Here is a 13,256-nt window from a genome sequence, read left to right as displayed (position 1 = left end):
ACATTTTTCTCGAATGAGAAAAATGTGGTGTGAAATATGACAATCTACCCACAATTTTATACAGAGATAATTCAGCATACATAGCACATCTTAAGGGAGGATTCATAAATGGAGATAGAACGAAGCACATTTTGCCAAAACTTTTATACATACATGAGCTACAAAAGAATGATAATATTAATGTGCAACAGATTCGTTCAACTGACAATGTGACTGATTTATTCACCAAATCTTCTCCAATTGCAGCTTTCAAGAAGATGCTGCATAAGATCGAGATACAAAGGTCAAGGATGTTCTCAATAGGAGGAGTTAATACGCGTTGTACTCTTTTTCCCTTATGAGGTTTTGTCCCACTGGGTTTCTCTTGTAAGGTTTTTAATGAGGCAACCGAAATGCGTATTATTAGAGATGTGTACTCTTTTTCCTTCACTAGATTTTTTTTCCTACTGGGTTTTTTCTAGTAAGGTTTTAACGAGGCACATTATCTACCAATTAGACCTTCAAGGGGGAGTGTTATAAATGTATTTACATTATAGTGAATGTCTATCAAGATCTATCAAGATCTACTTTGATATCTATTAGGATTTGAAGCATCCATCTTTTATTAGACTAGATTTTGTTCATTGTATTTACGATAATATAATCTCTCATCTTCAAGAGAAGAAATAAGAATTACTCTCTCTTGTCTCTCTACCCTTGCTCTTTATTCTTTCTTGCTTTAGGACATTTTTTCTATATTTAATTTATTTTTATTTTTAAAGTTAAATTTTTACAAAATCATTGATTATATTCTTATTACGTAAAACTTTTAAAAATTTGATACTTTTTAAATTTTTCTTATCTAACGTATTTATATTTATTTCTAAAATTTTCAGATTTTTTTATAATCAAATTTAGTTGATTTAAAATTCTTAAACTAATGTAAAAAGTATTAGTAAACATTAAACAGAAACTACAACAAATGAAAATGATGATCGAGATATTAAAACAATACAATTAAAACTAACATTCATACAAAAATTTCTCAAAATCCGCCCGAACATTCATCTTGACCACAAACTTGAAATTGATAAAATTATTAAAAACCGCATCAAAATAGTAGCTATAAGAATATTTATGCCGCCAACACACCTAAATATATATAAATATAAATTAAATAAAAAAATTCTCAAATATCATAAAAAAGTTGATGGTAGACATGTAATAATAGAATACTTTATAAAAGTACATGACTTGATCCCTTTCCAAATTAACTGTATTTGTTTCATCTTTGTGTATAATTCAAACACCAAAAGAATACAAAAAGAAGAAAAGATCAAGTACAATTAGAAGTATTTTATATTAAGTCTAATATTTCAATAGGATTTTTATATTTTCATATATTTTAGGCAAACTTTTATTTTTCTTCTTTATTTTTTAAAACATCATGTACTCTAAAACAACAACAAAAAAATATTTTCTCTTTTTAAGTCAACCACCCTATCTTGGGGGAATAGTGATGCAACAAAAATAAAAACAAAATCAACTTTTTTTAGAAAAATAACTAATAATAAAAAGTTTCATAAATAAATTTAATTAATTTTGATTTTTTAAATAACAAAACCAACTTCTTTTGAAAAAATAACGGATTGCAGCTTTGTGTCCTACTCGTTTGTAGAGAGGGCTTCCCCAAAATAGGCTCTATGCAGCGTGAACGGATTAGTCCGACTTAAATATGAATAAGAGGAAACAAAGAGGGAATGCGCGCAAATAAAAGTTCAAAAACGGCCGAATATAGCAACTTATAGCAAAACATAGAACAAAGCTGTTTTGTTTGTTTTCGTTTTAGCAACAATGCTCTTCTGTTCTGTTGGATTCTTCCACAGCAACACATAATATATCGTATTTTCCAATTCTCTCATACTTTTGTGCTTATAAATCAAATGAATTGCCAATCTTTATTGCTTCGATATCTCACCATCAAGTTCATTTCTTTATTGGAGATTCGGAAGTAATGGGGGAGATTGATACAAAATCAATTGAATCAGTCCAAGCTGCCCTTTCTTTGTTTGGACAGAAATCGCGTGATCACAAGAAGAAATATAAATCTACTTCCTGTATCAATGTAAGCCAACTGCCCAAATTCTCTTTATCTTCTTTAAAATGCTGTGGCATATCTATAATTCATGTATAAATATGTGTATGATTGTTTATAATGAGTGTATAATTTATGTATATTGGCTAGAAAAAGTAATCCGCCTATTTGTGCAAAGATCCCTATATAGAATATCCGAAGCAACGATAAAGTTTTCTCCAGGTTCAAACTGTGGAATCAGTTACAATGGTCCAAGGGGTGTGGACGAGAGATGCTTCGTGACCTGGGTTGTCCATAAAGTAGTACATCTTCTCTCCACTAAAAGATTTGGATTGCTTCAATTGACTATGTTTGCACTTGATATTCCTTCGTTCCCTCAAGATAAAATCTTCGCCTTCATATTTTTCCCAGTAAGATTTGAATTGTATATCAAGGCTACATTTTCGTTAACAGAGTCAAACTGTTATCTGCCAACTTAAGATTTGTGATGTCTGTGTGCCTTTTGGGACTTAACACAAAGTTTATGGACGTATGTTTAGGGAACTAGGTAATTAAAATAGTAAAGAGGACAAACAAGAATTCATGTAGATCTGTTTCTTGGTGGTGCGTCACATACTATATTCTTTGACCTAATGTGCAGATCTCAACGGGCAATTACCCATGTCTGATTATTCAAATTCTCTTGTTGTTCGATAACTTCCAGGACAAGGAGAAAGAAGAAGATATAGGAAGTGTGTTGAAATACTTGGCAAACCTCAAAATTCAACTTGAGGCGAAGGATTCTGCACACAAGCAAGCACTTCTTAAGCTAGACCATCACGAAAACACAGTTGATGAACTATGCACTCTGCTAATGAGCTCTGAACTCGAGAAGGAGATTTACATGATTGAATGTAGAGGGTTGAGGATTCATGTACATGAGCTTGAGTCTAGAATTCAGGAGATGGATGACCGCCTTCTGGAGTCTGTGATGATACGAGAACAGCTTTCACATGCCACTAGTGAGTTGAAGGCCACTCAAGGAGATCTAGTGGCAGCAAGAGATGCTAAGCTTGAAGCCTTGACACAAGAAGAGGCGATGGAAGATTATTTAAGCACCGAAAAGTTAAAGAATGAAGAGATATTGTGGAATGTGTCAAAGCTCAACGAGATTATTTTGGACTTGCAAATGACTGCTGCTGAGGCAGAAGAAAACACTGCACGTTTGCGTGAGAGAGAGACTGAATTGGAATTAGAAGCAGCAAATGCAAAGGAAGAAGTGGTTTCTATGAGAAATCAATTGGAATTGATGCAAGATTTGGAGAATGAGCTATTGGAGAAGTTCGCACTTATTGATTCAATGAAAGCAGAACTCCAAGAAGTAAATGAGCTTCGCGCTTCTCATGAGAAAGTCACTTCAGGTGCTGCTACTGAGGTGAAAAAGTTAAATGAAGCTCTTGAATTGCAAGAGAGGAAGAATTGGGACCAGTGTGGTTATATCAGTTTATTGGAGTCAGAACTCAGGCAATTAAAAGGGGAACTCAACAAAGCCAACGAAGAAGCTACTCGCGCCAATGCAGATTCCGGAACAATGAGCCTTGAGCTGGAACAGATTAAAAAGGAAATGGTTGAGATAAGAGAAAAGGAAACAGAAGCACAAGTTGAGATAGCGTTCCTAAAATCCGAGATTCACAAAGGGAGGTCGAAAATTGCAGCAGCAGAAATTGCTGATTCAGTAGCCAAGAGCGAGAAATCAGCTTTGCATCTTGCACTTCAGCAGCTGGCCTTAAAGGCTGAAGAGGCTAAAAATGAAAACAGGAGATTAAAAGAAGCCAGTAAGGCATCTAAAGAAAGTCGAAATGAAGAATCAGAAGAGGGAAAAGAAGAGGCTAAGGCCTATATCACAATACCAAAGGAGGAGTATGTGCAAGTACATGAAGAACCAAATGAAATTCAACTACTGAAGAAAGAACTGAAAACAGCAACGTTGAAAATTAGCGAGTTGAGGACGAGAGCTGAGCAGGCGATAAGCAGAGCTGAGGCAGCTGAAAAGCGTAAAGCTGCACTTGAAAATCAGATAAAGAGGTGGAAGGAACATAAAGAGAGAAAAAAGGCTGCATTGACTGCACTTAGAGAGGAGTCCATTTCCAGAGAAATTACTGAATACGAGCCTGATAATTCTCCCAAAATAAAACAACCTCTTCGTAAGGTTCTCAGGATGGAGTTTTAGTTACACTAAATCTATTGCAAAACGTTTCCATAGGAATACGAATGAGATCCGCAATGCCATCATTGTATGGCCGATAGTAGTACATATATTAGTCACGCCTTCCTCTTCAGCACCACACACAATTGGCTCCGTAAATGCAGAAGAAAGCAAGTCCAAATGAAAGAACACTGACCATGAGACTACGGTCGGTATATCTTTGAAGGCTTAGACGGAGAGAATAAGCAGACTCCTCGAGGGCTACTTAAGCCACTTTAGTGCAAACAAAAGTTTTCTGTAATGTAAATTCCCTAGTTTGAAAAGACGGTTATGCAATGTGATCTTGTTGCTTTTATTGATCTTGTTACTTTTATGTCCCATTCTGTAGTTGCTTGTTTTTTGTCAATATATAGTTATTTTGTAAGTGCCACGCTGGGGTGGCCCTAGTCTCTCATTATCAAATATGTTGCTTGCTTGACGGGCTTAGTTAAGAAATAATATTGTGTCTTTATCAAATATCAACTATAACTTTTGGATCGTAAGAACTTGATCCTAACAATAATATTCAAACATACTATCTACAGTAGTATATGTTGGGAATTGTTATTGAAAGGAAAAACAATCCTTGAACAAAGGCCGATTCATACACATAATAAGTATGACAAGACCGATATATATGACAAGACCGATATATACATAACGAAGCCGTTTCATATACATAACAGGGCCGACATATACATAAAAGCTATGTATATGCATTTTTAGAGAAAAATTGGATTTTTGTAATATGTTTGGAGAGAAGAGATTTTTTGTAATAAGTGAAACTTAAGTTGTGGGTTTATGTAATTTTTAGTTATTACAAATTTGTTCTTTCCATGTGCCAACTTTTAATTAAATAGCCTTTTCCAACTTCAACTTGATTGGGCCAATAACTTGAGCCTAGTATGGTTGACATTTTCCATCTTCATTTGTTGGTATGAGGCAGGCCCAGCCCAAAAGGATACGTCTATTTTCGGATCTATGTAATTTTCTACGATTACAAAATCTATAACCTACATAAATCTCTCACCAAGTTTACCCATAATTATTCCCTATTCATAGTCTTTGCTAGATTACAAATAATTCCTTATTTTATAATTTTCTAATACATAATTAGCATCCGAATATATAATTTTGAACTTAAGAATGTAAAAACTAATTACTCCATTTTCGCTTGCATGAATAATTTTGATTACAGAGACACATCGGTCGAGATATATAATAAATTAACTAGATCAAAGAGAGATACATAATTAAAGAATAGGAATTTCATTTAGTTTAGCAAAAATAAGTTGTGATGTTATGAAATTTTATTGCTAAGAATAATCTCAAGGAAAGTTGTATAACCTCAATAATATCTTTCCTTAGAACTTCAGTCATTCACTTGGCCAAAAAAAATGTGGACCCGTGTGACCGTAGACTCACCAACAAGGTAGTCGGAGGTTCTTCAACTGAATCAATACATGCATGAACCAACATTCTAAATAATATATGAAAATCAAACCATCAGCAAGATATTTATTAAAGAAATTTTATTATGGGATACAATCGAAGGCAACACAACTGAACTGATTAATTATCAAATTTTATGTCAGGTCCACCAATTATGAGGTTGGTCTAAACACACATTCTATATGTTTAATGATGAATTACATGAAAATAGGGATTAGGACTTGTATAATATTTAAGACAAGATGAGTCTTGGGGGGCAAGTAGAGAATAGTCAAAGGTCAATGGGAAAATGATTGGTTGTAATCTTGTTTGAACACAAACACTTTTTACTCCTTTGAACCATTTTCTCTATTATACACTCCATATTTTTGACCTTACGCCAACTTTTTTTGACAAATATCAAACACCAATATAAGATTTTAGTTTTGTTGGTCATGGATCACAATCATTTTTGTTTATTTGGTTTTAAATATATTATTATATTTAATGATATATTAACACAAATATGTGTAAAGTTTGAACCAGTGCTATTAAACTTTGTCAAGATTCATACGAATATATAACGGTGCTCCGTCCTATAAAGATTTTCTTATATTATCAGTGTTTTTGATCTCTCTCTATATGTGTGTATAAACGATTACTTCTCATTTATTTTCTTAAGATAACAAATTAATGTTTATATAAAAAACTACTTACAATCAGGGGCAATTTCACTGTATTATGTGTGAATTCATGAGAATCCAATAGCTTTGTTTAGATTATGTGTATGTATTAAAAAAATTATTGAAAAAAAAAAAGACAGTCCGGTATACTAAAGCTACCGCTATGCGCGGTATTCGGGGAAGGGCCCTACCACAAGAGTGTACCGTACGCAATCTTACCTTGCATTTCTAAGACTTGAACTCATGACCTCTTGATCAAATCGCATCAACTTTACCAGTTACTCCAAGGCTCCCCTTCGAAGAAATTTATTAAATATTTGTAAATTTATGACTGTAAACTCTGTTATGATTATGTATTAACTCGAGTTCGCTATATTTAAAAGACTATTCTAAGTATACTAAATTATTATCCCAAAACTATTTATTTGTAGTGATAGCAACTACAGAGGAAGCAACCAAAAGTAATTTGGATGAGGCTTTAATCAGGCTTCTGAATTTTACTGGTCTGAGTTGGAAAGAGTTAAATTCTCTTTTTTCATTGAGAGGGTAGTAACAAAGCTAGTACTTTGGTTGAAGTTTAATCAGCCTCAGCCAAGAGTAGCTTAGGAACTCCATAGGACTTGTTAGACTAAAAAACAATTGGATATGGTTATAAGGTTGCTTCAAAATCACAAGTGGTCCTTAAGAATACAAACCTCCAAGAGGGTAAAACCATTTGATACTTGATGACTAACTTCTCACTGATACAACAATTTCCAAGGCCTCTCAGTGTTCAAACTATATCCACTGATAGCTCTTTCAGCATTTCTACAATCTGCTGACTATATCTACAGGAAAAAGACACTAAAAAGCTGTCCTAATCCATGCTTACATATTCGATTCAGTAGACGAGAACTGCATTAAACAAAAGGAGCTGCAAGACAAAATCACAGCAGGATTAATAGTTGCTAAAGAACTTTTATGTATGCTTCATGACTGTTTCTTTTTCGCCTTCAGATACAAGAAGTTTCTCTGGAAGTCTAAAATTACCCGAATCAAATGCCTCAAACCAATCTCAGGCCATAGTGCAGTAGGAGAATAAAGAAGACAATGTGCACTTTGCCACAAAAGAAAATTGCTTAACCGAGTTGCTCCAGAAGTCCGTATAATAATGTCGGGATCAGGACAAACTGACATGTACAAATGTCTGTCAACATCTGTCAAACCAACACGGTGCTCATTCTCGTCCTTCCCATTCTCTTTGAGTCCAACAAAATTGCCTTCAGCATTATTTACTTCTCGTTTTCTAATATCGTCCCATATTTCTTCACAAGATTCTTGAACAGCATGCACAATCTCATCTGTTGATGTGTAGGCAACACAAATAGACAATACCGCTCTGGAATTACCTGATGTCTTTACCATAGCCCTCTCAGCTGCTGACCTAACACAGTCACTCAGAAGCTTTAGGTTACCTTGAAAGTAAATCCTAATCCCAAGGCGGTTTACAATGCTCTCCTCTTGAGTTAATTCATCAATCTTTTCCTGCATCAGTTTCATTAGTGATGCAACTTCTCCGGGCCTTCGCTTGAAGTTATCAATGCTGAAGGCATATACCGTTGTGTATTTTACACCAAGTTCGTAGCAATATTTTAGCATGTTGATAAGTGCTGAAAATCCAGCCCTATGTCCATCCCCGTCAAGCAAGTTTTGCTTCTTCGAATATCTACGGTTCCCGTCCATAATGAAAGCAATGTGACTAGGAACAGGACCCACATTAAGTACAGAAAATATACATTGACGAACAAAGCTGCTAATATTTTCAAATAGATGTCCCACACTTTTACCATTCACACCTTCCATATCAACCCTCGAACTAATGCATGATCGTGCTCCAAGATCAACCTAATCAAATATTAGAGAATTTAGTCTCACCTAACAGCCCATAATAGTATAAAACAAATAAAATTAGCTTTTTCCTGCCATTTAGAAAGGCAATACAGAACAAGAGAAAACATCACAGTAGTAAGTTGACATCACAATAAATACTAATCAAAATTAGCATAGTGAACTACTTTCGGCCATGCACTAGACTTTGTATAATGACACCAGGAAGTTTCTTGAGTCTATAATAGGATTACTGTGTTTCAGAAGGTTATTGCATTTTTCATGTCTCAGTAAAATTCTTTGGAGTTTCTTAATTTTCCTCCTATATCTAGAATGAATTTGGAACTTTCTTTCAGTTGCTAAAAAAGAGAACTATCATTAACAAAAGAAAAAGGAACTATCATTTTACTAATTTATTCGTTAAAAGATTTTTTTTTTTCAACATTTTCTGTCTGCTTGTAGTTTCACTTTGTCAGAAACTGCAGTGAGCATTTGCTTAAATTGCTTGTGCTCATAAACTTTTGTCAGTTTTTTCAAGAATTATCAGATTTCTTCACTATTTCTACTCCTTAAGAAAAATTTAGAGCACTAATTGTTGACTATAATATCACCTACAATAACTTGTAAGCTAGTTCATAAGTTAAAGATTCAAAACAGTAGTGTATTTCCATTGTAAATATTTCGGGAAGGGTGCCAAGCATGAGAAAAGCTCTTGACAAGGAGGACTAAAGGATATGATGATTTTTCGGATCTACTACATGTCGGTTAATTCTTTTAATCCCGCATCAAAAACTCTACTTTTGAGCCGAGGGTGTATTAGAAACAACCTTTGTACCTCACAAAGATAGGCGTGAAGTCTCCATACATTCTATCCTCACCAAACCCAACTTGTGGGATTACATTGGATATCAATGTTGAATCCAAGAATTTTCACCAAGGGATTCAAAAAATAAAAGTGTGGCACCTAGCATTTGAACTTGAAATCACAAGATGAATTTTGAACCTTGTACAATACTAAGCTAACCTCTAGTCTGGTGTTCAGGGAATGCAAAAATCTCTATATGCACATAAAAGATTACCTATATACAGTTTAATTTTTTGCTGGGTAGGTTGTTGTTTGCTGTTGTTGTAGACTTGTAGTACTCAAAACTACTCATGACTAAGAAACGAGGTTATACAACATACACATACACGGCAAGGGCAATAAGTAGACTCAGTACAATAAAAAGATGACCAGAAAAATAACATTTCAACAAAAGGAGGACGTCAGCTTTCAAGACTATATATTAGCTAACACGAAATACTGCTATCCATTTTCAGAATATAGAATTCACATCTTGACGAAACAACAAGAGAACACTATAAAATCCTAGGTTTCTACGGCAACAAATGTTGGGTTATTAAGACGTGTGAATGGAAAATGAAAAAGTGTTTTCTTTTTCGGAAAAACACTAAGAGAAAGGATGCAATTTGAATAGGCACCTTTTCGGATTGAATGGTCATTGAATGGTTATGAACTTTCCAATGGGTTGTGATTTTCCGAAGAGTTGCACCTTTATGAAGGGGTGCACCTTTCTGAACCATTGTTTGTCTTCATGAAGCAACACCTTGATGGCTAGAAATACCTGAATTTTTCCTCAGATAAAGACAATAATTTTGAGTTGAAAAATAATCTTCTTTGGCGTCCAAAAACTCTTGTGTGATCATCAAATCGTTGAGTGTGTTCGAAGTTTCTGAAAATATGAGATACTGCTATTTTCAGAAAGAGAATCATTTTATCTTGGGAGGTGAGGAGAATAAATTCCTTAAGTACACACCGTGCATTCGGTAGACTTGATTTTATAATTTTCCGCTTTGTCTTTTTACTTAAAAAGAAAAAAGTTGATAAACACACTTTATTTGATAGTTCATTTGATCATTCATTTCAACTTGTGTTTGAGGGTGTTGAAATTCAATGTAGTTCTTGAATGTTGTTCTTGAACTTAATATTGAAGTTTGGATTGAAACTGATGCAAGTTGCAAGTTGTTATTAGTTAGTTAGAATTCAGTTGCACAATGGAAAGTTCACAAAAACAGTTAAAGTCCATCTGTTAGTTATAGAATTAGTTGGTAGTTAGCTAAGACGAGATACAACTACTATAACTACCAACTTGTAATACAGCATATTCATTCATGATAATAACATTTCACTTCTTCTTCTCCTAATTTTCTGTATCTTGGCTATCTTCTCAGAAGAACCTTGAATAGCTACTCTGTTCCTCGAGTTCAACTCCTGGAAACGATTAATTTTCTGTTGAGTGCGTCATTTGGTATCAGAGCAAGACATTCCTCGGCATGCCAGTTACTCGAAACAAGAATCAAGAGCAAGCTTCTGGAGAAATGGATAAGAAATTGCTTCAGATTCAAGAGCAGTTACAGAAACTCATGGAAGGAATGACCACTATGAATGAGCGCAATTCCTAGGCTGATAAGGAAATGGGTGAGATTAAGGAGGCTATGAATCGGTTAGGCATTCAAGCAAAAGACAAGGAAGCTGGAAGAGCAGAATCTTCAGGTGATAGAGATTGTTCTGTGGAGGTTCAGCATGAATACAGACCCAAAGACAATCATCACTCTGGTAATTTTCTTACTAGATGCTCTAGAGTAAAATTACCCAAATTTGGAGGTCAAGATTTAAGGACCTAGTTGTATAAAGTGGATCAGTTTTTTTATATGGATGAAACTGCTTTTGATCAAAGGGTTAAAATAGCTGCTATTCATTTTGTGGGGGAGGCCATTGCTTGGCATAGGTCATACATGAAAGCTAGAAATTCTTTGAGGGATCCTTCTTGGACTGAGTATGTAATTGCTTTGAATGAGAGGTTTGGGGAAGAATTTGAAGATCCTATGGAAGCCCTAAAAAATTTAACTCAGACTGGTAGTGTTAAAGAGTATCAAGCTGAATTTGATAGGTTGTTGACCAGGTGAATTTGTCTACTGAAAACTCTATTAGCTGTTATTTAGTGGGGCTTAAATCAGAGTTAAACAAGGCTGTAAGGATCCAAGCTCCAAAGACATTAATGCAGGCCTATAAAATCACAAGATTGCAGGATGAAGTATTTGAAGCACACGCTAAATCTTGGGGTCTGAGATCTGTTGTAAAGCCCATATCTGCACCTATCTTGCCCACTCCCAATCAAGCAAAATCTTCCTTCTATCAGAAGGCATTGATTCCTGCTAATACATCCAAAAAGCCAGTGGAAACCCAAGCTAATAAAACCAACAGATTTAGTAGCAATGGGAATGGAAGAAGACTGACTGCAACTGTGATGGATGAGAAAAGGGCTAAGGGTTTATGCTTCTTTTGTGATGAGAAATATGTGCTGGGACACAAATGCAAGACTAACAGGCATATCTATATAGTGGACATATTAGAAGATGAAATGCTTATTGAAGAGGCTGAGAAGGTTGACGATCAGGATGATAAGGTTGAGTTAGATGAACTCAGGACAATATCAGTTCAAGTTCAAGCTTTTACAGGAGTAACTGGCTATCAGACTATTAGAGTGACTGGGTATCATGAGAAAAGACCCTTGCAAGTCTTGATTGACACTGGTAGCACACATAACTTCATTGAACAGAATGTAGCTCAGAAGTTAGGGTGGAAACCAAGTACAATTTTGGCTCAGTCAGTCAGAGTTGCTGATGGTAGAAGAGTCAAACAACTTCAGTATGTAAGAATCTGCAGTGGTTGCTGCAAGGCACCATATACCAACTTATAATACAACATATTCATTCATGATAATAACATTTCACTTCTTCTTCTCCTATTTTTCTCTATCTTGGCTATCTTTTCGGATTAGAACCCTGAATAGTTACTCTGTTCCTCGAGTTCAACTCCTGGAATCGATTAATTTTCTGTTGAGTGCATCAAAACATACAGATTTTTGTACCCGAACAACAACAAAATTCCAACAACTATATAATGAAAACATTATACTAAAAAGAAATCCTATGCCACTAGCAGTAACGAAAATCAAAGAAATGAAGGGGTTTACCTTTTTCTGGGCAACGAACAGGGACGACGAGCTTCGTCGAATTTTCTTCGGAAAAAAGAACCCACTCGATTCCTTAGCCTAGAAAATGCGAGCTCAAATGAGTTGGTATTGTCGTCGTTTGTTGAAATTGTTGTTGACGATTTTGCCGGAGTTGTTGGTTGGAGAAGATGGGTTTTGTCGTTGTTGGATCGGGTGAATGGGGTTCAAGGGGTGGGCCGGTTCGGGTTAGATCTTGGGCTGGGTCGCTGCTGAAGTTGGGGCCGATGAGTAATATTGGGCCTGGAAGGGAATGGGCTGATGTTGGTAACGGGGTTTGGGGGTTATTTCAAATATTACACCAATTAGATTTGGATTTAGTCTTCTCATTTAATTTTTGGATAAATAAAAAATTAATTGATCAATTGCATTGTAATTGTAGCTAATTAGATTTTAATCACGGCTGAATTTATTAAGTTGGCTAAATTAAATTGTAATTCGACATGAATTAATACCCATTTAATTCCCAGTTTCCTGGTTTGATAAAATCAAACACATATTCCTACAAATAAATTATTTTTGAAAAGAAATTACATTTAAATTAAGACTTTAAACATTTGAATTAATTTTCAAGATAACTTTTGCCCTAATTTTGGTCCTATTGACCAACATAAAAATCAAAACTTTATAAAAATGAGCTATGAATAATCTTTCCACCTACCATGCCAAGGAAAGTTGTATGACCTTAGTAGTATCTTTTATTAATCACGAATATAATAACAACAACGACATATTCAGTTAATATCAATCAGCATAGTTTAATATATTGCTAGAAATAACCCAAAAAAAGAAAAATCATAAAGACCGTAGACTCGCCAATCAAGACAGATTAGTCGCTCTAGAGCAGATTGGTTCAATGCATGTGTGAACCCAAGTACCCAACACAACAGTTAATTTATCAAATA

The 13,256-nt window shown here is 34.8% G+C and overlaps 2 protein-coding genes across 3 annotated transcripts; one reads left to right on the top strand and one right to left on the bottom strand.

Moving 5' to 3' along the window:
- The first annotated feature begins 1,842 nt into the window (after positions 1–1,842).
- On the top strand, positions 1,843–4,367 carry LOC107865904 (WEB family protein At1g12150). Its single transcript, XM_016712096.2, has 2 exons — positions 1,843–2,104; positions 2,778–4,367. Exons 1-2 carry the CDS (start codon positions 1,994–1,996, stop codon positions 4,281–4,283), a joined length of 1,617 nt encoding a protein of 538 aa, XP_016567582.2. The 5' UTR covers positions 1,843–1,993; the 3' UTR covers positions 4,284–4,367.
- A 2,691-nt stretch (positions 4,368–7,058) lies between these two features.
- Positions 7,059–12,548, bottom strand: LOC107862279 (dehydrodolichyl diphosphate synthase CPT3). 2 transcript variants are annotated; one of them, XM_047409854.1, is made up of 3 exons: positions 12,316–12,548; positions 9,761–10,011; positions 7,059–8,296 (listed from the first exon to the last, which is right to left on the bottom strand). In XM_047409854.1, the coding sequence occupies exons 2-3, from the start codon at positions 9,860–9,862 to the stop codon at positions 7,382–7,384; spliced, it is 1,017 nt and encodes a 338-aa protein (XP_047265810.1). In that variant the 5' UTR covers positions 9,863–10,011; positions 12,316–12,548; the 3' UTR covers positions 7,059–7,381. The 2 variants fall into 2 exon arrangements, with proteins under 2 accessions (XP_047265810.1, XP_047265811.1); XM_047409855.1 differs by having other exon boundaries at positions 9,761–9,903.
- Between the last annotated feature and the right edge of the window lie 708 nt (positions 12,549–13,256).

This window comes from Capsicum annuum, chromosome 3, assembly GCF_002878395.1.
Source record: "Capsicum annuum cultivar UCD-10X-F1 chromosome 3, UCD10Xv1.1, whole genome shotgun sequence".
Lineage (NCBI taxonomy): Eukaryota > Viridiplantae > Streptophyta > Magnoliopsida > Solanales > Solanaceae > Capsicum > Capsicum annuum.
Note: the sequence above shows the minus strand (reverse complement) of the source record. Positions and strands in the feature narration are given on the sequence as shown.